At 47.4% G+C, this 25504-nt stretch overlaps 1 protein-coding gene across 1 annotated transcript in view; it reads right to left on the bottom strand.

Moving 5' to 3' along the window:
* FNDC1 (fibronectin type III domain containing 1) overlaps positions 1 to 25504 on the bottom strand; it is a 114218-nt gene that overhangs the window by 49691 nt on the left and 39023 nt on the right. The window contains exons 5-8 of the mRNA XM_068985179.1: positions 14959 to 15165; positions 5682 to 5780; positions 4097 to 4214; positions 321 to 508 (exon numbers count right to left, since the gene is read on the bottom strand). Coding sequence (XP_068841280.1) covers positions 321 to 508; positions 4097 to 4214; positions 5682 to 5780; positions 14959 to 15165 — 612 coding nt within the window. The remainder of the gene's footprint in view (positions 1 to 320; positions 509 to 4096; positions 4215 to 5681; positions 5781 to 14958; positions 15166 to 25504) is intronic.

Below are 25504 nucleotides of genomic sequence, written 5' to 3'. Positions count from 1 at the left end.
GAGTCTTAAGAAAGGAGAGTCTCTCCAATATTCTGGAGCCATGTGTTTGTTACTCAGGGGCGTTCACACAGACAGCAGGGATTTATGAAGGCTCCACGTGGTTTTAATGCACTCTACATGTCAGAAAAACACGCTCAGGAAAATAGCCAGTAAAGGATAAAGCATGGACCCAAGGATGCTTCTCACGAGATTTAGGGGTAATGCTACTTTGAAAAATGCCTCTCCTGGCCATTATCACTATGGCTCCCCGAAGTGTCTTTAAATCTCCTTTCAGGGGTGATTCCCAAGTTGCAAGTCCAAAGGCCATTCTGAATACAGACCAGACTCCGGTGTTCTCTGGAAGACAGATGTACTCCACCTGCCGTCTCGTTCACCCTGGGAAATGCGGACTGCAAATTCATACATGGTGTCTGGACTCAGGTTCTCGACCAGCACGCGTCTGTTGGAGGCCTGCTTGTAATCCCATCTCGCCGACTCCCCCTTTTCTCGGTAGCGCACGGTGTACTGTCTGTAAGAAAACGCAAAGCAGCAACACACCCAGCTGACCGGTTCTCTGCAGGTGGGCACTGGCATCCTTGGTGTTTTCCCTTCCCCGTAAGCGATGACTTCTGGAGGTAAGTGGTGAAATCAAGAAGAGAAAGTTCTAGACTTGTGATTTTGTTATTAGTTCAAAGAATCTACTTAAGTTCCAGGGAGGTGTGTCTAAAGTAGCCCAGGAAAGACAGAGCTTAGTGTCTTTTCAAGACCAAAACATTTTATTGCTCAAGATATCAAGCAGAAATTAAAAGGGAGGGATAAGGGGGTGACACTTTTTATGAGGCAAGTGCCTTATTAGGGGTGTGGGGGAATGGGTGTGTGTGTGTGTATGTGGTGTATGTGTGTGTTGGTGTGTATATGTGTGTGTACATGTGCATGGGGTGTGGGAGTGGAGTGTGGGGGTGTGTACGAATGTGTGTGTGTGTACGTGGTGTGTGTGTGTATGTGGTGTGTGTGTGTACACGGTATGTGTCTCTGTGTGGTGGGTGTATATATGTGGTAGTGTGTACATGGTGTGTGTGTATACATGGTGTCTGTGTGTATATGTGGGGTGTGTGTGTACATGGTATGTGTGTGTGTGGTGTGTGTGTATGTGTTGCCTGTGCATGTGTATGTGGAGTGTGTGTGTCAGTGTGTACACAGTGTGTGTCTCTGTGTGGTATGTGTGTGTACATGGTGTGTGTAGATGGTGTGTGTGTGTATACATGGTGTCTGTATGTATATGTGGGGTGTATGTGGTGTGTATGTACACGGTGTGTGTCTCTGTGTGGTGTGTGTGTATGTGGTATGTGAGTACATGGTGTGTGTGTGTATACATGGTATCTGTGTGTACATGTGGTGTGTGTGTGTGTACGTGGTGTGTGTGTATGTGGAGTGTGTGTGTGTGTACACGGTATGTGTCTCTGTGTGGTATGTGTGTGCCTGGTGTGTGTACATGGTGTGTGTGTGTATACATGGTGTGTGTGTGTATATGTGGGGTGTGTGTGTGTGGTGTGTGTGTACACTGTGTGTGTCTCTCTATGGTGTGTGTGTACGTGGTGTGTGTACATGGTGTGTGTGTGTATACATGGTATCTGTGTGTATATGTGGTGTGTGTGTGTGTGTACGTGGTGTGTATGTATGTGGTGTGTGTGTGTGTGTGTATGTGGCAGGGGTGTGTATGTGCTGGGTGTGTGTGTACCTGGTGTGGAATGGGCAATATTAAGAACGAGATCCAGCCCAAAGCACCTTGGCTCTCCAGAAAAGAAGGACAAGAAGACTCACTAAGTACCAAAGCTGGTGTGTTTTCTATGAGTTCTGTGAGGAAAGGCCGCCTGTAGTTCTGAGTAGGCTTATCTCTGTGAGACGGAACAAAAACGTACAGCAAACGGAGCAGGAGAGAGAGGGTTACGAGAGGAGCTCGCTGTGTAATCGTCAGGCAGAGGAGCGCCATGTGACCCGACACAGTCATATCTGACAGTCCCAAGCAGAAGACAGCCTCAGCACTCGACGTTACAAGCCACAAACACCGTTTATTGTTGTTCAGTCGCTCAGTCATGTCCGACACTTTGCAACCCCGTGGACTACAGAGCACCAGGCTTCCCTGTCCTTCAGTGTCTCCTGGAGCTTGCTCAAATTCATGTCCATTGACTCACTTTTCTCATAAGTTTTCTTTGTGGCCACATTACAGTAGATGGCATTTGATGCCTTAACAGTGTGCTATTCATTATAGTATTTCATTAGTTATGATAAGACTATCGTGTCCAACTCTTTGCAACCCCATGGACTAAACAGTCCATGGAACTCTCCAGGCCAGAATACTGGAGTGGGTAAGCCTTTCCCTCCGGGGGATCTTCCCAACCCAGGGATTGAACCCAGGTCTCCCGCATTGCAGGCAGATTCTTCACCAGTTGAGCTACCAGGGAAGCCCTCAGTTGCAGACACAGCTCACCAATTAGCAGTTAGAGTTCTACTAAGAAAACTCAAGTCTTCTTTTGTTTTCATCAGGATGTTGGAAATCAAAGTCCATGTTGATCAGGAACACTTCCTGCTGGGGGAGGCCCTATGGCTTGGGAGAGAACCACTTATGCATCTTCTGAGGTCTCTGACAAGAAGCAGATGTCTTTTTTTACTAGCAGACAGTGACAGAAGCTCTAGCTTGAATAAATATTATATATATATATATATATATATAATGTAGAATAACATCTATATACCATATATATATATGTATATATATATATATATATATACACTCAGCATTATATTCCATTCATTTTCTAAAGTATATTCACTTTTCCTGGTTGCAAATAGGTTAAAAAAAATAATATATAATGACTAGACCACCAAGTCTTTGGCTTTCTCTTGGCTATGTGCTTTCTCTTAGCTGTGTGTTAGTCATTTAATGCACATTTTTATGACTACTGGTCTACCACTAACTAGAAATGGCATTCACCAGTGGCCACTTTGCTGACAAAGGTCTGTATAGTCAAAGCTATGGTTTTTCTGGTAGTCCTGTAGGGATGCAAGAGTTGGGCCATAAAGAAGGCTGAGTGCTGAAGAATTGATGCTTTTGAATAGTGGTGCTGGAGAAGACGTCTGAGAGTCCCTTGGACAGCAAGGAGATCAAAACAGTCAATCCTAATGGAAATCAACCCTGAATATTCATTGAAAGGACTGATGCTGAAGCTGAAGCTCCAATACTTTGGCCACCTGATGAGAAGAGTCGACTCATTAGAAAAGACCCTGATGCTGGGAAAGACTGAAGGCAGGAGGAGAAGGGGTCGACAGAGGATGAGATGGTTGGATGGCATCACTGACTCAATGGACATGAGTGTGAGCAAAGCTCCAGGAGATGGTGATAGACAGGGAAGCCTGGTGTGCTGCAGTCCGTGTGGTCACAAAGAGTTGCACATGACTTAAGGACCAAACAATAACAGTGGCCTTTTTAACACAAAAATTATTTTAACCTCATGACTGGTTTTTCCTCCATTACTATTACAAATGACCATATAAACCAGAAGAGCATAACATCATGGGTTAAGACAAAATAAAGCACATTTTGTTACATACGTATAGATGAGCTGGACAGGAAGCCATGCAGCGTTTCAAGACTATTTCAAGAGGAGTCACTTGCACAAGACATTAGACACATGGTCACCACTCTACACAAGACCCTTCCTGTGGCCACTATCTCGAAATACCAGGAAGACGGTAAGGCTCTTCTTCCTAAGATGGACCCATGTCCTCTGTGCCTGAACAGAACATTCAAGAGACAAAGCAAAACTTGGGGCAAAGAATGAAACAGAATCTAGGAAAATCCCAGACACAAGATCAGACTATGAACAGGTGAGATGTGAGGGCCTGCTGTGTGTCTTACCCACATATAATCTGTGGGAATGTGTACCACCCACAGAATCAGCTAGATTGTCCTAGAACAGTCTACCCGTCAGCTACAAAAGAGGTCAGCGTTCATGTATGTCTGAAAATACAACCGTTCAAATAAATACATGTCTCTTCAGGGCCAGAAAAACCATGTCTCTCATATAGAAAATAAAGACAAAGAAAGAAGGAAAAGTACCTTGATGCAACAACTTTCTTCTGTTTTTCCAAAACAGGATCCACCCAAGCTACCAGCACAGACTGGGACGACATAACCCGGACGTTGATGTCTTCAGGTGTGTCCAGTTCATCCTCTTCTGCAACGACAATGGGGCGTGTGGAGAGGCTGTCCCTGCAATATGCTCTGCCCTGAGTCACACTGGCCCCCAGAGCCTAGCTATTAAATTGTTTATGCTTGATTTAGATAAAATCAAATGAATAGGAAGTCAAACAATTATTTGATTGATCAACGCAGAAAACCAAAAATCTCCATTCTTTCTCTTCTTAAACACATTCTAAGCTGCCTAACCCAATCAACATAAGGACAGTTGTGCAAAAGGAGATGCTTTGCCTTGGTCAGAGATAGTCCAGATCACTCAGAGCTTTCTCAGTATACACTCTGAGTTTCTGGGAAATAGTACTGTTTTTACAGGAAGCAAAAGTTTGGGGAAGAAAAGTTCAATTCAGAGCATTCCCTGGGTGATTATGGCATGAAATAAAAATTCTAGCTCAACATCTGCACAAATCACATTGAGTTCAGTGTCCTCGCGATTTAGAATATATGATTCCAAAGCAGATTAAATGTTATATTCAGATAGAAAAGAGAATTCAGTTTGCCAGTTTCCGATGGACTACAGTAAAGTCACAAAGTTTATGTGCAGTCTGTAACACTGCGACTCATAAGATGTCTTCAGTTTTGCTTTTCTTAGTCTCTTGGACTTTTGCGGTTTTTTCATTTCTTTTGTCTTCAACTTTCACAGATCATGTTTCAAAAGGTTGTGGCTTTACTACAAGTAGGGGAAGCTAACTACGTAGCCTTTAGAAAAGTGATACAGGGACTTCTAGAAGAGCAATTAAAAAATTTTTTTTAAGTGAAACATCATACATGTGTGACTTTTGTTATACAATGTACAATTACAGTAACTATCAATATGAGTATACCATATAAATATATTATTCAAATAAATTGTGAATTCACAATTATCATTATGTCATAGGTTGCCTCTTTAAATTAAGGCACGTGATCCAGAAAAGGTATATGTAATTTGCTACTATATGACTGACATAAAAAACACCTGTGAACATATGTGGAAAAAACCATCCCTAAGTAAGTGACGAATGGTCAGGCTACCAGCAAGCCAGCTTTACATTTCCCCTCACTCTTCTCAATGCCATTTTCAGGCCGTTTTAGCTGAAATAAAGTGTGAGGGCATATCTTGTGTGCTGACCCGTCCACACCTACCCTCCTCTCTCTCTTTGTTCCCAGTCTATCACCAAGGGCAATTTATGCGTGGGTCAGACCGTGCCTGTAAATGGAATAAATGCTTGGGCCTTTCAAGACAAATCTGAAGCCATTCAAATATACACAGGGATAGATTGCATCGCAGGAACACTCTAGCCTCTGAGTAGAAAAGAAACACTTGTGCCTCTCACATGTGACCAAGTCTGCCCCCTGTTTCCCCCATACCCAATAAAATCCATGTACGTCGTTACCTGGCCAGCATCATTGGAAAACAGCCAAGCCCTAGACCTCGGCTTGACCAGATGCATCCCTGGAGACATACCTGAAATCTTCCGCTTCGTTAGGGCAGCCCTGTAGACCGGCTGACTCTGCCCCCGGGAGTTCATGGACTGCAGAGAGACCACGTACACCGACTCGGAGGCTGCAGACCAACAAGCGAGGGATGAGGTTCTGCCACTGGGTCTCTGGAAAGCACACCCCTGCTTGTCGATGTCTCCCTCCCCTTACCTCCTTCCCTTCCCATCTTATTGGCATTCTAACTCACTCAGGACAACTACAGATGAGATTGAGAACTGTAGGAACTAAACTCAGAAAACACAATTTATGTCAGGAAACGTGGAAGCGGTTTTTACGTACAACTCCTGAACAAGTGGGTTTCTACCGCATCAGCGTCAAAGAAAGATGAACAATGTTTAAAAAAGAAAAGAATAGTGTATTTTTCCACATAATTCCCTAAATATTTTTTTACCTCCCGATAGGAGGGAATGTCTCTGTTTCTATTTGTCATCAAATAGAGAGGAGAGAGACAAAGAGTAGCAAGTACACCAGGCTCTCACCCCAAGGGGGACGCTGTGCCCTTTGAACTAAAATCTTCAGAACGGCATCTCTGAGGATGAGCTAAGAGCAAACAGAGGCGTCTAAACTCAGCCTTTATTTCTAGACTGTTCTTTCCATTCACCCCCACTCCCACCCCCCAACTTGTGCACTGGGCCCACTCATATCCAATTTAATCTAAACTTGAAAACATTATTTGGAAATAAACTACAAAAACTAAAACCTAGAGTTCTCAAATACTATGGAATCACTGAGTCTGAGACCCAGGTAACAATCTGGCTATCTTCCAATTTGAACTTTCTTATTTTACAAATGAGGACATAAAACCACAAAAATGGGTTAACTTGCCAAAATCTACACCTCTAAGAAGGACTCATCAGTTCAGTTCAGTTCGATCGCTCAGTCGTGTCTGACTCTTTGCGACCTCATGAATCGCAGCATGCCAGGCCTCCCTGTCCATCACCAACTCACGGAGTTCACCCAAACTCATGTCCATCGAGTTGGTGATGCCATCCAGCCATCTCATCCTGTCGTCTCCTCCTCCTGCCCCCAATCCCTCCCAGCATCAGAGTCTTTTCCAATGAGTCAACTCTTCGCATGAGGTGGCCAAAGTATTGCAGTTTTCAGTTTTAGCATCAGTCCTTCCACAGGACACCCAGGACTGATCTCCTTTAGAATGGACTGGTTGGGGTCCAAGGGACTCTCAAGGGTCTTCTCCAACACCACAGTTCAAAAGCATCAATTCTTCGGCGCTCAGCTTTCTTCACAGTCCAACTCTCACATCCATACATGACCATTGGAAAAACCATAGCCTTGACTAAACAGACTTTTGTCGGCAAAGTAATGTCTCTGCTATTGAATATACTATCTAGGTTGGTCATAACTTTCCTTCCAAGAAGGACTCATAATCTTCCCTAAATCCAAAGTTGCTAATACCCAACTCCAGGTTCTATCATCCTTGTTTCCTATAGCAGCCTTGATCAGTTCAAGAATAAAAATGAGGCCACTTGACACACTACTAATACAGATAATTTTATCATCAGGTAATATGTCAGCACATTAATAAGATGGCATGGTGTGTTCAGTCAGTCATGTCCAACTCTTTGTGACCCCATGGATTGCAGTGCACCAGGCTCCTCTGTCCATGGGATTCTCCAGGCAAGAATACTGGAGTGGGTTGCCATGCCCTTCTCCAGGGGATCTTCCTGACCCAGGGACTGAACTGGGGTCTCCTTCATTGAAGGCTGATTTTTTTACCATCTGAGCCACCTGGGAAGCCCAATAATATGTCACTAAGATCCTAAAGAAAATGTATAATCCTGGTGGTGTGCCTGCAGAATGGCAAACGTTCATGTGGCAATGGCAGAATAAACCTTATGTTTTTACAAACATATACATAAAAGGAGACCCATGTTCAAAAAAACTCACACAGAGAGCCCTGTTCATGTAAATTTCTATAGACTAATCACATTTCTGTCCAGTTCAGTTCAGTCGCTCAGTCACGTCCGGCTCTTTGCGACCCCATGAATTGCAGCACGCCAGGCTTCCCTGTCCATCACCAACTCCCGGACTTCACTCAGACTCACATCCACCGAGTCAGTGATGCCATCCAGCCATCTCATCCTCGGTCATCCCCTTCTCCTCCTGCCCCCAATCCCTCCCAGCATCAGAGTCTTTTCCAGTGAGTCAACTCTTCACATGAAGTGGCCAAAGTACTGGGTCTCAGCTTTAGCATCATTCCTTCCAAAGAAATCCCAGGATTGATCTCCTTCAGAATGGACTGGTTGGATCTCCTTGCAGTCCAAGGGACTCTCAAGAGTCTTCTCCAACACCACAGTTCAAAAGCATCAATTCTTCGGTGCTCAGCCTTCTTCACAGTCCAACTCTCACATCCATACGTGACCACTGGGAAAACCATAGCCTTGACTAGACAGACCTTAGTCGGCAAAGTAATGTCTCTGCTTTTGAATATGCTATCTAGGTTGGTCATAACTTTTCTTCCAAGGAGTAAGCGTCTTTTAAAATTCATGGCTGCAATCACCATCTGCAGTGATTTTGGAGCCCCCAAAAACAAAGTCTGACACTGTTTCCACTGTTTCCCCATCTATTTCCCATGAAGTGATGGGACCAGATGCCATGATCTTCGTTTTCTGAATGTTGAGCTTTAGGTCAACTTTTTCACTCTCCACTTTCACTTTCATCAAGAGGCTTTTTAGTTCCTCTTCACTTTCTGCCATAAGGGTGGTGTCATCTGCATATCTGAGGTGATTGATATTTCTCCCGGCAATCTTGATTCCAGCTTGTGTTTCTTCCAGTCCAGCGTTTCTCATGATGTACTCTGCATACAAGTTAAATAAGCAGGGTGACAATATACAGCCTTGACATACTCCTTTTCCTATTTGGAACCAGTCTGTTGTTCCATGTCTAGTTCTAACTGTTGCTTCCTGACCTGCATACAGATTTCTCAAGAGGCAGGTCAGGTGGTCTGGTATTCCCATCTCTCTCAGAGTTTTCCACAGTTTATTGTGATCCACACAATCAAAGGCTTTGGCATAGTCAGTAAAGCAGAAATTGATGTTTTTCTGGAACTCTCTTGCCTTTTTGATGATCCAGTGGATGTTGGCAATTTGATCTCTGGTTCCTCTGCCTTTTCTAAAACCGCTTGAACATCAGGAAGTTCACGGTTCACGTATTGCTGAAGCCTGGCTTGGAGAATTTTGAGCATTACTTTACTAGCATGTGAGATGAGTGCAATTGTGTGGTAGTTTGAGCATTCTTTGGCATTGCCTTTCTTTGGGACTGGAATGAAAACTGACCTTTTCCAGTCCTGTGGCCACCACTGAGTTTTCCAAATTTGCTGGCACATTGAGTGCAGCACTTTCACAGCATCATCTTTCAGGATTTGAAATAGCTCAATTGGAATTCCATCACCTCCACTAGCTTGTTCGTAGTGATGCTTTCCAAGGCCCACTTGACTTCACAGTCCAGGATGTCTGGCTCTAGATGAGTGATCACACCATCATGATTATCTGGGTTGTGAAGATCTTTTTTGTATAGTTCTTCTGTGTATTCTTGCCACCACTTCTTAATATCTTCTGCTTCCGTTAGGTCCAGACCATTTCTGTCCTTTATTGAGCCCATCTTTGCATGAAATGTTCCCTTGGTATCTCTAATTTTCTTGAAGAGATCTCTAGTCTTTCCCATTCTGTTCTTTTCCTCTAATTCTTTGCACTGATCACTGAAGAAGGCTTTCTTATCTCTTCTTGCTATACTCTGGAACTCTGCATGCAGATGCTTATATATTTCCTTTTCTCCTTTGCTTTTCACCTCTCTTCTTTTCACAGCTATTTGTAAGGCCTTCCCGGACAGCCATTTTGCTTTTTTGCATTTCCTTTCCATGGGGATGGTCTTGATCCCTGTCTCCTGTACAATGTCACGAACCTCATTCCATAGTTCACCAGGCACTCTATCTACCAGATCTAGGCCCTTAAATCTATTTCTCACTTCCACTGTATAATCATAAGGGATTCGATTTAGGTCATACCTGAATGGTCTAGCGGTTCTCCCTACTTTCTTCAATCAGAGTCTGAATTTGGTAATAAGGAGTTCATGATCTGAGCCACAGTCAGCTCCTGGTCTTGTTTTTGTTGACTGTATAGAGCTTCTCCATCTTTGGCTGCAAAGAATATAATCAATCTGCTTTCGGTGTTGACCATCTGGGGATGTCCATGTGTAGAGTCTTCTCTTGTGTTGTTGGAAGAGGGTGTTAGCTATGACCAGTGCGTTTCCTTGGCAAAACTCTATTAGTCTTTGCCCTGCTTCATTCCACATTCCAAGGCCAAATTTGCCTGTTACTCCAGGTGTTTCTTGACTTCCTACTTTTGCATTCCAGTCCCCTATAATGAAAAAGACATCTTTTTTGGGTGTTAGTTCTAAAAGGTCTTGTAGGTCTTCATAAAACCATTCAACTTCAGCTTCTTCAGCGTGACTGCTTGGGGCATAGACTTGGATAACTGTAATGTTGAATGGTTTGCCTTGGAGATGAACAGAGATCATTCTGTCATTTTTGAGATTGCATCCAAGTACTGCATTTTGGACTCTTTTGTTGACCATGATGGCTACTCCATTTCTTCTGAGGGATTCCTGCCCACAGTAGTAGATATAATGGTCATCTGAGTTAAATTCACCCATTCCAGTCCATTTTAGTTCGCTGATTCCTAGACTGTCGACGTTCACCCTTGCCATCTCTTGTTTGACCACTTCCAATTTGCCTTGATTCATGGACCTGACATTCCAGGTTCCTATGCAATATTGCTCTTTACAGCATTGGACCTTGCTTCTATCACCAGTCACATCCACAGCTGGGTATTGTTTTTGCTTTGGCTTCATCCCTTCATTCTTTCTGGAGCTATTTCTCCACTGATCTCCAGTAGCATATTGGACACCTACTGACCTGGGGAGTTCCTCTTTCAGTATCCTATCATTTTGCCTTTTCATACTGTCCATGGGGTTCTCAAGGCAAGAATACTGAAGTGGTTTGCCATTCCCTTCTCCAGTGGACCACATTCTGTCAGACCTCTCCACCATGACCCGCCCGTCTTGGGTTGCCCCGCAGGCATGGCTTAGTTTCATTGAGTTAGACAAGGCTGTGGTCCTAGTGTGATTAGATTGACTAGTTTTCTGTGAGTATGGTTTCAGAAGGAGTAACAAGTGACAAGCTGCATGGTCTCTATGTATCTATACATACATCAGTTCAGTTCAGTTCAGCCACTCAGTCACATCTGACTCTTTGCGACCCCCCATGGACTGCAGCACACCCGGCCTCCCTGTCCATCACCAACTCCCAGAGTTTACTCAAACTCATGTCATTGAGTCATACGTACATACATAAGGCAGATGAAACTCACACTGTGACCAGAGTACATTATTAGGCTGAGGCTCTCACATCTTATTCTCTCAGAAAATTGTGAAATGTTACGTTTTACAAAAAGGAAGAATCAAGCTTGTAACACTTGAATTCCCAGAACATTAAATGTCTCAACATTTCAGTCCCTTCAGATCTGTTAATCTGTTGGCACTACTGACAAGCACATCAAATGTCCGCAAAGAAAATTTTCACTGTTCAATTTCACAATCCAGGAATGTGTATAAAGAAATAACTGTGAAAAGCAGTGGCTCATCGTTTATCAGGAACCACCAAGAAAAGACCAGTTTCCCACGACGGCCTCTCCTGCGTGTCTGCAATATAATCCTTAAAGTTCTTGATTTGCTGAATGCCCAGATTCTTGACTTGCTGTGCTCTCCAGGTCAGTGTGGCCTGAGACGATCTCCAGGGAACAGGCTGCACTGCAGTAAACTACAACACCGGCTCGAGTGTTCCAGGTCTAGTCTCTGTGTCGGGTTAAGCATTTATCTCAGTTCCTCACTTAGTCCCAACAAGCCCCACGAGGAAGCCAGTCTCATCATCTCCATTTCATGGATGATGAGCCAGCTCAGTGGGGTGAGATGACCCCAAGGACATGGCCCAAATGCTAGGCTGGTCTCAGACAAGCCCTGGGCTCTTACTAACATAGATGAGAAAGGGCAGAGAGCCCAGAGCCCACGGGGTACTGACCCTGGGCTGAGAAAGTGCCTGAGAGCTGGGCATGCCACAGTTCACCACTTTTTCATAGAAATATCATAGAGACCCAGTGGTATAAAAGCACACTTCTTCCTGCGCTCCTTTATCATTGAATAGAGTAGAAACAAAATTTCCAAAATGAGCGCAGCATCACCATCCAAGGGACCCCTGGGACCCCAGGTCCCACCCCTGCTCATCAGAGCCACCGATTCCCCTCACTTCCTGACCTCAGTGTGATGTGGCAGAAACTGACTCCCGAAGATCCACGGAAATGTCCCGAAGGACTCCAAAGTCTCGTTCCTCTTTACTGTCCCACCTCCGCTGGGGTGGCTATCTCCTCCCCCTCAGTATACAACCACCCCCTGGGGCACTCCTCTGATTACAAGATTCAACACTGGTGGCCCCTCCTGGAGGCCAGAGAGCCGCCTGCCCCTGATGCTTCTCTGTCCCCTGCAGCCGCTTTCACAACAGTGAGCTCTACACACTCTGGGGACTGTCTGCCCCTGTATGGGACTGCGGGGGCGCCATGCCAGGATGGTGCCTGACTTAGAAGATGCCCAAGGGGATGTGTTTGATGAATGACTCCGAGGGCAGGGTTTCTGCTGACAGAACCACAGGCCCATTTTTCTCCAAGTTTCCTTAAGGTTTGGCCATTCCCTGCAGTACCACGCTTTCCGTGGCATCTCCATTACCAGTGGAATTAAAATCCTATACAGGATAAAGTAAGGAGACCAGCATCCTTGAACATAACAGGCCACTCCAACATCCCCGGGAAGTCACGTCGCCCCATCCCCCCGGCCAGGATGAGCTAGTGTCCAGTGAGACCTCCTAAGTGATCACGTGGATCTTCACGATGGTGAATCCAGCACTTTTTATTTGGTGAACATTCCAAAACTAGCGGGTGGAGTCCTGAGCTGTCCATTCAGGCTAGGACTGGGGCCTACCCCTGACCTCAGTGCCAACATTTGCTCAAGTTCAGGAAGCCAAAAAAAAAAATCCTTCTGCTATGCTCAAGTGAGCCAGGGCTTCACTACTAAGGAAACAAAAAGTTAACAGAACCAGTCAGATGAAAAACTTGTCAACACCAAAGGACACTTCAATGTGTGGTGTCTAGGAAAGAGCTCCGGGCAGTGAGAACTCCCCACTTGCACAGTGCTCACCTGCCGTGTCAGAGACGCAAAGGCGGGGACTTGGCTCTCCTGCTGATGCTCTGGGTAGAATTTGGCCCAACTCCCCGAAACCGCCACATAACCTGCACAGCGCAACCACTCAGGGCTACGGGTAGGCCCTGGAATGGATGGATGAACGAATGAGGTGTCAAGCCTCTAGCTCTGGGTCTTGCTGCTAATACTGAAGCCAGCCTTCACAAAACATGGACCACTCAGATTTCTCCAGTCTCTCCCGCATCTGTAGTGGCTTTACGTGGCTTTGGAGTAGACAGATAGGTAGTCTCTTCTGGCTGGAAAAAGCCTGGCATCTATTTTGAGGCTTCGATGCCATGCCCGGCTCATGGCTGCCTGTGCAACCACGTGGTAACCTCATAAAGCACACAGGATGCCAGGCCGATCCTGCCCTAGGAATGCCCGACAGACTTTTCCAACAGCGGGTATCTGAGCAGAGAAGTAAGGTAACTTCTGAGGATCTTTCAGGGAGGAAATCCAGCCCAGCCTCCTGCTCAGCGCCTCCAGCAGCTCAAACCTACCCTGGTCAGTCTCCAGCCCCTCATCGTGTGTGCTGGGAGCTGGGCCATGACTGCATCATGATGAGACCCCCACATCCCCGTGGAGTCTCAGCAGGACCCAGTAGAATCACACCCTCTTCCTCGCCTGAGCACTGATTCAGTTAGGAGGGGAACAAGACTAAGCAGCGGGGGAGGGCACAGTACCTCTTGCTGGTGCACACCAAGCTGGAGGATTTGCGGCAGGTCAGACCAAACCCCAGAGGCAGACAGACCTCATGGCCCCAGCAAACCTGGGCCCTCCACGACTCGGCCACAGAGGAGCAGAACAGACTGTGTGCTCTGCAGCCCAGCTTCTCCTACAGGATGCGGAAGGAAGGGGCCCAGCCATGCTTGTCCGGCGCCTCCTGCCAAACTCATCATGTAGATAAGGGAGCGTAAAGGAAGGAAGAAAAGCAACAGTGTTCTAGGAGTGCTGCAGGGCACCCCCAAGGAATGCCAGGAGCAAGGGATCATCGCTGCCCCACCTTGGAGCATGGTCCGTGTCCACTCTCCAGGCCTCGAACCAGGCAACCAAGCTCATAACCTCTCCCAGCAAATGTTCCTTCAGCCTCCATGGCTGATGATTCAATGCCTCCTTCATCCAGTGAGAGTTTGCAAAGAGGAAGGAGGCCAGGCTTGGGCCACAGGCTCCATCAGCTGCCACCACACTTCATCTCGATGGGACCCAAGGTCCAGTGCCCCAGGATCTAAGATGAAGCTTAAAAAGCTAAATGATGGGGCTTCCCTGGTGACTCAGTGGTAAAGAATCTGCTTGCCAATGGAGGAGACATGGGTTCGATCCCTGATCTCAGAAGATCCCACAGGCCTCAGAGCAATAAGCCTGTAGGCCATAACTATTAAGGTTGCGCTCTAGAGTCCACAGCCACAACTACGGAAGCCCACACACTCTAGAGCCTGTGCTCCGCAACGAGAGGGGACACTGCAATGAGAAGCCCGTGCACCGTAGCTAGAGGAGCCCCCGCTCGCCACAACTAGAGAAAAGCCCGCAACAGCAATGATGACCCAGCACAGCCCAAAATAAACAAATGAAATTATATTTTTAAAAGAGCTAAACATGATGAAAGTGGAGCCAAGATGGGAAAAGCATTTAGGCTCACCACCACCAACCGCCCCCCAACCCCAGCACATCCAGAAAACCGACCCACATCATGGCATCAGCATGACCCCGGTCAGGAAGCCACTGATGGACACTTCTTGGGCAGCCTTGTCCCACCGTTAATGGAAGGTGAAAAGGACGGAGGCGTGGAGGGAGGGCAGAACAAACAGTGAATTTCCGAATAACTGAAACACCTGGAAAATGAACATCACAGGCGAAAGACAACGTTCTGTTCAAAGGAGCGTCAAGATCTAAAAATGACCGCCAAGATCATTAAGACATTGAACGGCAATGAACATGAAACTCACCTAGCTTTTTGATTTCATGCGTTCGCTCATCTCTCGTCAGTGGGACGTAATTCATCTTCCGGCCACTTTCTCCATAGCCCAGAAGGAAGCCCCGGGATCGGCGTGGACTCTTGGCTCCAGACAGGCGCGGTGCCTTCCACGCCACGGACAGCCGGTCATCGGAGGAGCGAACTCGGACCCGCAAGGGCTTGTTGGGCACGTCCTTTTCTTAAAGAGGACACGACACAAGACCATTAAACAGCAAACCCCAGAGCTCCTGACAGAGGAGGGGAAAGTGTGCCCAAAGATGGAGCCACGACAATCAGCAGCTGGGCTTAAAACATCCACTTTGGGTAACCAGTTCTAGTAAGAACATTCTTCCCCCAAGGGTATCGACAGTTGGTGTCCACCCCACACAGGAAGCCGAGAGGTCTCAAGGATTTAAAGTGAAAACATACCATGTATGAGACTGCCAGCCAGAAATCCTGGATGCTTTACAGTGTTCCTTTTCATCTATTTCCTCTTGCCCCCTTAAAGCCAAAAACTATATATCCTCCGGTGAAAGCAAAGGGTCAGCATAAAATATAGCAAACACAATTTCATGCTATTTTTAACTGTCTTCCTGGAAGCTTTTCCACTATAAGTTTGAAGAAAAACTGGGCTTTCCTTGTCTTTATGGTGACTCGCTAAGAGCTCAATCCTGCTTTCTGGTTTTGATCTTAATTTCTCTGGTGTGTCCAAGTCGTGCCCCTTCAGACCAACCCTGCTGCTGTGCCCCACGTCTGCTGTTGCCTTCCTACTAAATGAATCCATTTCCAGCACTCTTACTAAGCTGATGAGTCTCAGGAGTCGCTCTCATAGTTAACATTCTCAAAGCAAGGCCAATACTTAGTGTTCGAAGTTTTGTTTTTACATCGATTAAGAGCTGATGATACGTTTGGGAGCAAGGGCGACAGACTACATGATGACTACGCTGCCTGTTTCTGACGGCGGGCCACGTTCTAGCCCTTTTGGGGGATCCAGTGACCCAGTGAGTGTCTCTCTGACTATGTAAGCCAGGTATATTTCCCAAGCATCGTTCCTCCACTCTGTACATCACCCCCATCACCAATTCTAACTTTATTAGACTGGAAAATTCCCACCTAAGTGAATATTTTGACACTAACTAAAACAAAACAAACAAACAAAAAATACCATGAGTTAGTGTGAGTTTCAACAGCACAATAATAGCCATTAGAGATGGTTATGCTAAGAAGTCAGTCACCTGACTGTCTTCAAACCAAAAGAAATATCCTTTTGTATATTAGCTGGAGCTACCTAATTAGTCACTGGGCACCCTCATTCCTAAAGGCTGCTAAGAGAATATCATATCATGGTATTTTCCCCAATACACAAAGTAGTGATTATTGAGATTTTTTTGGTTTTAATCCAATAGCAACGTCAATGAACTAACTATATAAAATTGTGTCTTGCACCTTGGTAATGTGAACTGAACTCAGCTTTATTCCAAGTTCATAGATGGGGCTCTCCATTTCAAGAATCTAGCCTCTATAAAAATTAGGGACCACCAAGGAATATGGAAATGACAAATATGCACATCTCTATAATTGAAAAGAAAATTTGTCTCAAGTGTTTAGTACAAATAGTCCAATTCATTAACAGCACAGTACTGACTCATTGAATGAATTCCTACATTAATCCTAGGAGTTGATTTTTCTTATGAGTCCCAATGGGGAAGCTCAATGTTTCTAGAAAGATCCAGACTGTCGAATCTCATTAAGCGCTTGCATTATCTGTGGGTGACTGTGGATTTTCCTCATCAGCATGTGTCACTGCTGAACAGACCTTGTCCACGCGGGGCTAGGGTAGGAATCATTTTTTAAAAGCCAGTAGTGAAAATATCTGGTAAAAACGCCTCACGAGACTCAAAATCTGGACAAGGGGTGGCATGCCTAGTCTTGATGAAACTTTGGTTTGGCTTTTGAAGTCAGCACATTTTTGGATGACATGCATCAGAACAAAATACACCACCAAGTTTAACTTTTCAGGAATAGTGTTTGCATCATTTTCAGCTTTATGCAAAGTTATGAAAGAAACTTGACGTGAGCCATAGGCAGGGGAACAGAGGTCAAGAGAGGAAATTTTAAAGGAAGCAGAAAACTTGGCCTCATTCTCTTTACATCTTCCGAGTCAAGTTGTACTCTGTGAGCCTCCAATACAAACTATCACCACCTACAACACTCTGTTTTAACAGAAGCCCCTCTGATGAGCGAGGCCACAGCCTCTCCCAGGTAATCCCCCTGAGGCTGGCGTTCGGTTCCAGAGTGTCCAGCTTTGGGCAGGCATCAGGGCTTTTTTTTTTAAAGAAGTCTATAATGTGAAAATGATGTCTCCCTAGAGAAGTGACTTATGAACAGGGCAGTGGGAAGGAAGGAGAGGGTAAGATGAATGGGGAGAGTAGCCCGGATGCATATACTACCGTATATAAAATAGACAGTCAATGGAAATTTGCTCTATGACTCAGGGAACTCAAACCGGGGCTTTGTAACAACTAGAGGGGTGGGAATGGGCGTCAGGTGGGAGAGAGGTTCAGGAGGGAGGGGACATATATACACCTAAGGCTAATTCATGTATGGCACAAATCAAACCAATATTGAAAAGCAGCTATCCTTCAGTTAAAAATAAATTATTTAACAATTCTGTCTGCCAATAATACATGGTATTCATTTTACTCTTAAGAAAAGCTCATACCTCCTCGTGGGACCCTCGGGGATGCGGATGTGAGAAATGATGCCTGCTCGAGCTGCCACAGGCCATTTGCACTGCTCTTCCCAGCAGGACTGGCAGGCTCCCCTCTGCCCCCATGGCGGCCACAGGCTATCTCCTCAGGGCAGCGGTAAATGTGGTGGGTATCCACGGTGCTGTCACCGATGTGCCCAGCCTCAGGGTTGCCCTCTTCACTCACTCTTGTCCTAAAGCCCCGAGTGACACAACCACTCTCCCCACCACTGCAGAGAGCCGCCCATCCGTCTGGGACTTCTGGGATGATCTCCAGCAAAATGGGCAACTTGACCGAAAACACATGCATGGGTCTAACAAGATTCAGCTAAGAAGTAAATCACTGAACAGAGATGGCATCCCGGCTCTGTGGCCCAGCCCTCGCCCTAAGACCCAGCCAGCTCATCTACTTTACAGTGGAACCAGCATCGGCGGAGAGCAGGCCTCGCCTCGGGGCCTTGGGGCTTCCCTGGTGGCTCAGAGGGTGAAGTATCCACCGACAGTGAAGGAGACCCGGATTCAGTCCCTGGGTCGGGAAGATCCCCTGGAGAAGGCGATGGCTACCCACTCCAGTATTCTTACCTGGAGAATTCCGTGGACAGAGGGTTGCAAAGTAGGACATGACTGAGCAACTAACACGTCTCCTTCATTTGGGGAGAGCGGTGGGGTATGCTCCAGAACAAATAACCCTTGACACTCAAGAGCAAAATTTCGAACAAACAGAAAGAAGGAAAAAGACCACTGGCACGTCCTGAAGTGCCGGGGTCCCTGAGGAAGAAGAATGGGGGAGGTTCCAAGAACAAGGGACTCCGTCCCAGAGGAAACAGGTTTTGGCCTGAGATCCTGACCCAGGCCAGGCCCGCTAAATCTCAGCCACACTGCCCAGTGGCAGGGACAGAAGCTGCCCCCTCAGACTATATGGGCTCCCCCACCCCAGGCTCTGGGCTGTCATCCAACCCTCCACACCAGGGTTCCGGAACAAAGCCAGGCCTGCTGAGCAAGCTTTGGCAACAGGGCTGAGGCCAGCCCTACGACCAACCACGCTGCCTCTTCTACAGAGAACCTCACACTTGGTTACAAGTGCTCACATGGTTCATTTTAACTGTCCTTCCAACATCTCCCAGGCGAGGAAGTCAGACGTCATAATCCCCATAAGAAAACTGAGGATCAAGAGTTGAAGTACCTGACCCAAGGCCACATGGCTAAGTGCCAAACAGTGAGCTGAATGCAGCCACCCTGATGCCAGTCTCCCCGTTGGTCCACCAAGACCCCGTCCACTCATGCCATCCCACCAGCCACCCAACCTCTTCTGCTAATAAACGTGAAACATGGGTTCTAAGCTGGACAGGCCCCCTTCCAAGTGTGAGCATAATGCCTTGCATAGTAGGCCTCACATTTGCAGGTATGTGTTTTGTTTTGTTTTTTTAACTCCTTGGATAGCAAGGAGATCCAACCAGTCCATCCTAAAGGAAATAACCCTGAACTGGAGGGACTGATGCTGAGGCTGAAGCTCTAATACTCTGGCCTCCTGGTGCAAAGAGCTGACTCATTGGAAAAGACCCTGATGCTGGGAAAGACTGAAGGCAGGAGGAGAAGGGGACAACAGAGGATGAGATGGTTGGATGGCATCACGGACTCAATGGACATGATTCTGAGCAAGTTCTGGGAGATGATGAAGGGCAGGGGAGCCTAGCGTGCTACAGTCCATGGGGCCATAAAGAGTTGGACACAACTTAGCAGCTGAACAACAATAACAGTTTTGTGTTGGGGTATAGCCGGTGAACAATGTTGGGATAGTTTCAGGTGAACATAGAAGGGACCCAGCCAGCATGTATACATTTTTTTCAGTGGATCAGACAGTATAACTAAGGAACCAGAGAAGCTACTCAGCAGGTTGCCCTTAGCAACCAGAGAAGGCCACCGACTCTAGAAACCAGAGTAAGGTGACGATGTCATTCTGCTGTACACAGCCCTAAAGCCAACCCCAATTTTTTCAAGTATTTTGAAAAGTTCCTTTCTTTAATGTTCTGGATGAAACACACTGTCAATTAGCTTTTATAGATCTTTTATAGATCGTCCGGGAGCCTTCTTTTAAGCTGATGTACACATGAAGAAAATCTGTTCATATGGTTCAAGTTCACTTGCAATGAGATTTCCTAAGTGTTTTCTCTAAGCTGTGTGTGATAGCCTCACAGAAGCCTTCTGAAAATTTTCTAATAAATCCCTGTAAGCCTTTTCTCTTGAAAACAGGAAATCACCATTGCCAAGAGGAATAATGTTCACATCCACCAGTGCTAAGTATATTTTGAACCTGGCAGGACACACTACCTTCTTTGCTCTGGAGACCATTCAACCAGGTAGATGTCGCTCAGAATGAATTGATCTCAGAAGACCTACAGCGATTAATCACACACTGTCCACTAAGCACGTCAGTGAGGTGAAACGATTCCCATGTAAACTACAACAAACATCTGAAAGCCAGACAGAATTAGAACATCTCCCCTGATGTGTATCGCCAGCTATGCAAATTGGCAAGTATTCTGAAATTATAGGGAGTCAAAAAAATCTGTTCTTTTCACACACAAAAAAAATCCAAAATTCAACCTGATGCTTTCTTTGCCCATTTACAATTCAGCGCCATTAAACGTGTAGCTTCTGAATTGGGCTTCCATGGGCTCGAAAGCCATGGTCTGAATCTGAGTCTACGTCTCACTGCCTTTCAAACTTCAGCTTCCTCCTTGGTCAAGCAGTGTCTCTCTTACTGGGTTTTGTAATTCACACTGTCCTGACATCTATCAAGGACACATTAAGTGCTCATTGTGTTTGTGATCGGTCATGATAAAACCCTCTTTTATCAGATTCATGGTGGGCAGGAGGCTCCTTTCAGAAGGCGAGCTGTGGATGCATCACAGAGTTTTCTGTGGACACTAAAAAAAAAAAAATGCGTTTCAAAGAACCTGATAAAGAATCCACCTGCAATGAGGGAGACCTGGGTTCAATCCCTGGGTTGGGAAGATCCCCTAGAGAAGGGAAAGGCTACCCACTCCAGTATGCTGGCCTGGAGAATTCCATGGACTGTATAGTCCACGGGGTTGCAAAGAGTCGGACACGACTGAGTGACTTTCACTTTCAAAGAACCAGACAGGAGCAAAAGAAGTGGACTTCTTGCCAAAGACTCTACTCTGAAAGCCTTCTCATACAGGAGGCTGCCGACACCCAGGTGGCTTTGTTTGCACCATAAGTGGAAAGCACCATTCCTCGTCCTTGTCAGTATCTCACAGTCACACACCACTCTGAGCCAGCCCCTCCTTTTCATTGGCATGAAAGTCCATGGCCCCGGCTATCTGGTGACCACTTTCCCTGGCTTGGTCTCAACTAGCAGGACATTCTTGTTTCCAGGAGAACGTGAGGGATCCCTCAGTCTAGAGCTTCAGAGAGCAAGCGGTTTGTCCCACTGACCCACCTGACATCCACTGCACTGGCCTCCAAGCTTCACACAGATGGGGCAGTAAGAGCCGCCCTTCCCCTCGCCCAGCCTCAGCCCCAGGAGGCCTCCCCACCCTTCCCAGGCATCAGACCAGGGACGCTGGTTTGAGGGCGGGCGAGAATCCAGCCCACAAGGCTGGACCACGGTCCTCACACTGCACTGTGCATCAGAACACCTTGGCAGGGGGCGGGGGCACCCCCTCCCACCTGTATCCAGGACAGGTGAGATTTGGGAGCTTCTGCGCACTTGAGATGAAACAGCCTGATTAGGAAGAGGTGACGGGGATGGAGGGAAGTTGCACTGGGGTGCGGGGAGACGGGGTAGGGATGACACCAGCTGTCTCAACCAGAGGAACCAGACACACGCCTGCTGCCCGCACGCTGAGTCTGGGCGCCCTCCCCACCAATGCTGGCCGAGGCCAGAGTACGGGCAGGTTGGCAACACCTGACAGCCTTGGTCTGCCATGGGCTCCTTCTTCCTGGGTGAATTCCCACACCCAGTACCCCTGTAACAGCTCTGAAAGGCTCCCAGAGCTCTTCTCGCCCACACCCAGATGTGCAACTCTTACTCTAAAGTCTCCCTTTAATGCCCCACTCTCCTCTCCAATCAAAGCCCTCCGTACATTTAACGATGCACCGAAGTGCGGTTTATTTGGACAAGCCCAGCTATTTAACAAGAGAGTGTTAGATACTCAGTCATGTCGGACTTTTTGCGACCCCGTGGACTGTAGCCCACCAGGCTCCTCTGCCCACCAGATTCTCCAGGCAAGAATGCTGGACTGAGTTGCCATTCCCTTCTCCAGGGGATCTTCCTGACGCAAGGATTGAATTTGTGTCTCTCGCATTGCAGGCAGATTCTTTATCATCTGAGCCACCAGGGAAGCCCAAGAGGGGGAAAGGAAATCTCATGCCTTCACTTCAAAACAGTGTCTATCAGAGCATCACCAACCTTCATCACTGACTGGATCCCTGCTAGGTAAGGCACTGGACAAGCATCCCCATGAGAACCCAATAAACACCCCATTTATAGACAATGGAAGTGAGGCTCCAAGAGAGTAAGAGAGAATCTCCAAGCCAGACAGCATCAGGCACTCAGCTGGCATTGGAACCCAGGGCTTTTGGGGCTGCATCCCTGGTTCTCTCCACCCCTATTTAGAAGCTCACAGTGGTTGCAGAGCTGGGGTCACCCGCAGCCACACTGTGGCATACACGCAGTGCCCATCTGGGAGAGCGTCCCCCTGGGTGCTCCCTGGGAAAGGACTGGTCTGCAGAGCCAGGCATCACCGTCTACCTAGGACTCCCATGTCATGAGCATCCCTGCATTCAGAACATGCTGGCTAAGTTCCCAAGGGCCTGGCTGCCCTCCAGGGAATGTGAGTCCATTCGTCCCATCAGAAGCCATCCATCACACCATTCCCCTTACATTTACCCATGTTTCAGTCTCCAGGGGCCTGGCTGCCTGCCAGGGAAGCAGAGTGGACACCAAGGGGAGAATCAGAGTGACAGGCACATATCTCAGCATCCTTCAGAGATGCTAGCACAGCGCCCCAAGCCATCAACCAGGGTCAGTCCATTCTTGCTGCTTTTTCAGGGATGGGGAGAAAAGAGAAGGTCTTGAAAGGGAAACAAAGAACCTTGATCGCCCCCAAGTGAATCAATGCCAATTACTAATGATGTTGGTAATGTTAGGGCTGTGGAAGCCCTTTATGAAGCATGTAAAGCTAACTTTCAAAGCAAACAAACCTCACAGCCAACAATTTAAGGTTCTGCCACCAAACCTCACAGCCATCAGTTTAAGGTTCTGCCACCCCCTGCCCAGTTCTTCGCGTATTCCTCTTCCCTGCTTCCTAGGGTCATGTGGGGACATCCTGGCTGTCACCAAATGAGGAAGCCACAGGGAACCCAGGGACAGTGTAGTCAGAGGCCAACCCCACAGGCTGGCATAGGGCTGCCAGCATCTGAGCCACAAACGTGGTCCTCAAAACTCCAGCAGGACCATCTCAGAAACAAAGCAGATGCTCCAGCTGCCCTGGGACCACTCCACTCCAGCCATCTTGTTTGACTTGGCTGTTTGTTTCACAAAAGTGCTGGATCACTTTACTGCTGAACAGAGCCCCTCACGCTCTTCACCGAGGTTCATGTAACAATGAAGAAAACAAACTCGGCCCCCACAAGCCTGGAGCATTGGTAACTGATCCACAAGCTCGGTTTTATCTCAAAATTGCATTTGAATTTTATAGACTACCCTATAATATTTTGGTTTGTCTTCAAAATCAAAAATAACATTTTAAATGACCGGGCACCAAGAAAACACTTCCCATTGTCTCTGCCAAGAAAATAGTTCCCGTCATGCTCTCCTGGCAGTGTGATGTTCTCGCAAGTTCTGAGGACCCAGTTTGAGAAGCTTCAAAGAATGACCAGGATATCAGCAGCTCCAGGATGTCATCCAAAAAGGTCAATAGATACTGACCTTGATCCCAGTGAGTGAAAGTTGCTCAGTCCTGTCTGATTCTTTGCGACCCAATGGACTGTAGTCAGCCAGGCTCCTTTGTCCATAGGGATTCTCTAGGCAAGGATACTGGAGTGGGTTTCCATGCCCTCCTCCAGGGGATCTTGCCAACCCAGGGATCGAACCTGGGTCTCCTGTGTTGCAGGTGGATTCTTTACCGTCTGAGCCACCAGGGAAGCCCAAAGGTCCTATAATCTCAGCAGTGATATGAATATCAGTGAAGACTACACCATCAATGTCACTGCACAGGACCAAGGCGGCAGAGGCTGTGTCACTCCCAGACGGTGGCCAGCAAGACATTAACAATGCAGGCAAACTCTACACAGGAATTCAATGGTCTTACAACCGTCTGCATGGACACGCCCCTCAGTCTCACAGATCATAAGACCTTTGAGGGGACTCTCTGTTCGTTAGGTCAGCAGTCTCCCCGCTGCTGCACAGGCAGAACTGGCTAAGGTCCCCGCATCTTACTCAGGGCAGTGGCTCAGCGATAAGCCTGGAACAGCAATATCAGTTGCCAAGGTCCTCAGCCACCTGCACCAGGGATGAGCCCTGGCCTGGGCTCAGCTCCCTTGCTCCCCATCCCTGGCCCAGCCCCCACTGACTTAGCGTGGAAGGCAAGAGGGGGACCAGCTGTAAAGGTTCCTCTGTGAAACTTTACATGATGAAAAAAGGCATCATTGGAGCCTCTGATCTGGACCCATCTGCTGATGCTTCAGTTTTCAGCTGCGCTTCCTGAGCACCCTGGAGGAACCCGGAAAGCAAAGGAAGCGAGCCTCCTTTTCTGAGCTCCTCAATGGCTGAAATGCGGACCTCTGGCATTTCCTCACCTCACTGCGGATGCAGAGACAGCCTCCTGGTCGAGGTAAGCTAAGAGAAAAGGGTGTTAGAGGTCCTAAGGAAACATTTTCCCAGGTTTTTGTGGCTTGGTTTGTTTTGTCTAAAGCTCTTCTGCATTTGTTTCATTTGGGAGCCAACGGCGACGCAGTTGTCTTCTAGAAATGAGAGCCCCTTTTCTGCTAAACGGCTATTGGTTAGCTCAGTTTTCAGTGCTATCCACCATGTCGCCTGCAAATGAAAGGTCCAGTTACAATACCTGAAAAGGCTGACAACTGAGCAAAGAAAGTGGTTTCTTTCGGGAAAGACGTCCACCCGCCCAGAGAGCCTTGTAAGAAGCTGCACCCTCTTCAGGGGCGTCACCCACTGCTCCACCCTGCCCTCCTCTGCCCTCAGGCCCCAAAGGAAAAGCCAGTGACAGATGCTCAGAAAATGGCACCCAGCCCCCAACATGCTGGCTCCACTGGGACGCTGGGTTTGTGAACTGCTGCAGGTTCCTCCAGGAGGCAAGGCAAGGTCGGCCAATGTTGCACTCAAGGCCCACACACGAGGACCGTGGGGACAGTTCATCTTCCCAGCCGCCCACAGCCCCTGCCCACCCCGTCAAAGCAGCCACTCCTCAGCCTCTGAGACGAGCGCCTGTCCGTTGGAGGGAAGGGCCTCGCTCCCCGTCATCTGTGTCTTAAGGATTCACTGAAAGGAAAAGCTATGCACAGATATTCTCATTCATCAGCGTAGACAGGGAGATGAAACACTGCAAAATGTGGGTTTCAGTCCTGGTGTCCGAGAAGGCTTCTCACCACTTCTGCCTCCTCCAGGCAGGTGGCCTGTGCTGAGTCCTTCCCACAGCATCCTTGTCTGGGATGGAACTCAGGAGTCTCGCCCAAGAACATCTGTACGCAAGCCTCTCTTGCCTACTTTTTAGGGTGAAAGAACGGACTCTGAGGCTGATGAAGT

Source organism: Capricornis sumatraensis, chromosome 13 (genome assembly GCF_032405125.1).
Source record: "Capricornis sumatraensis isolate serow.1 chromosome 13, serow.2, whole genome shotgun sequence".
Classification (NCBI taxonomy): Eukaryota; Metazoa; Chordata; class Mammalia; order Artiodactyla; family Bovidae; genus Capricornis; species Capricornis sumatraensis.
The sequence above is the reverse complement of the archived record's forward strand: the minus strand, read 5'-3'. Positions and strand labels throughout refer to the sequence as shown.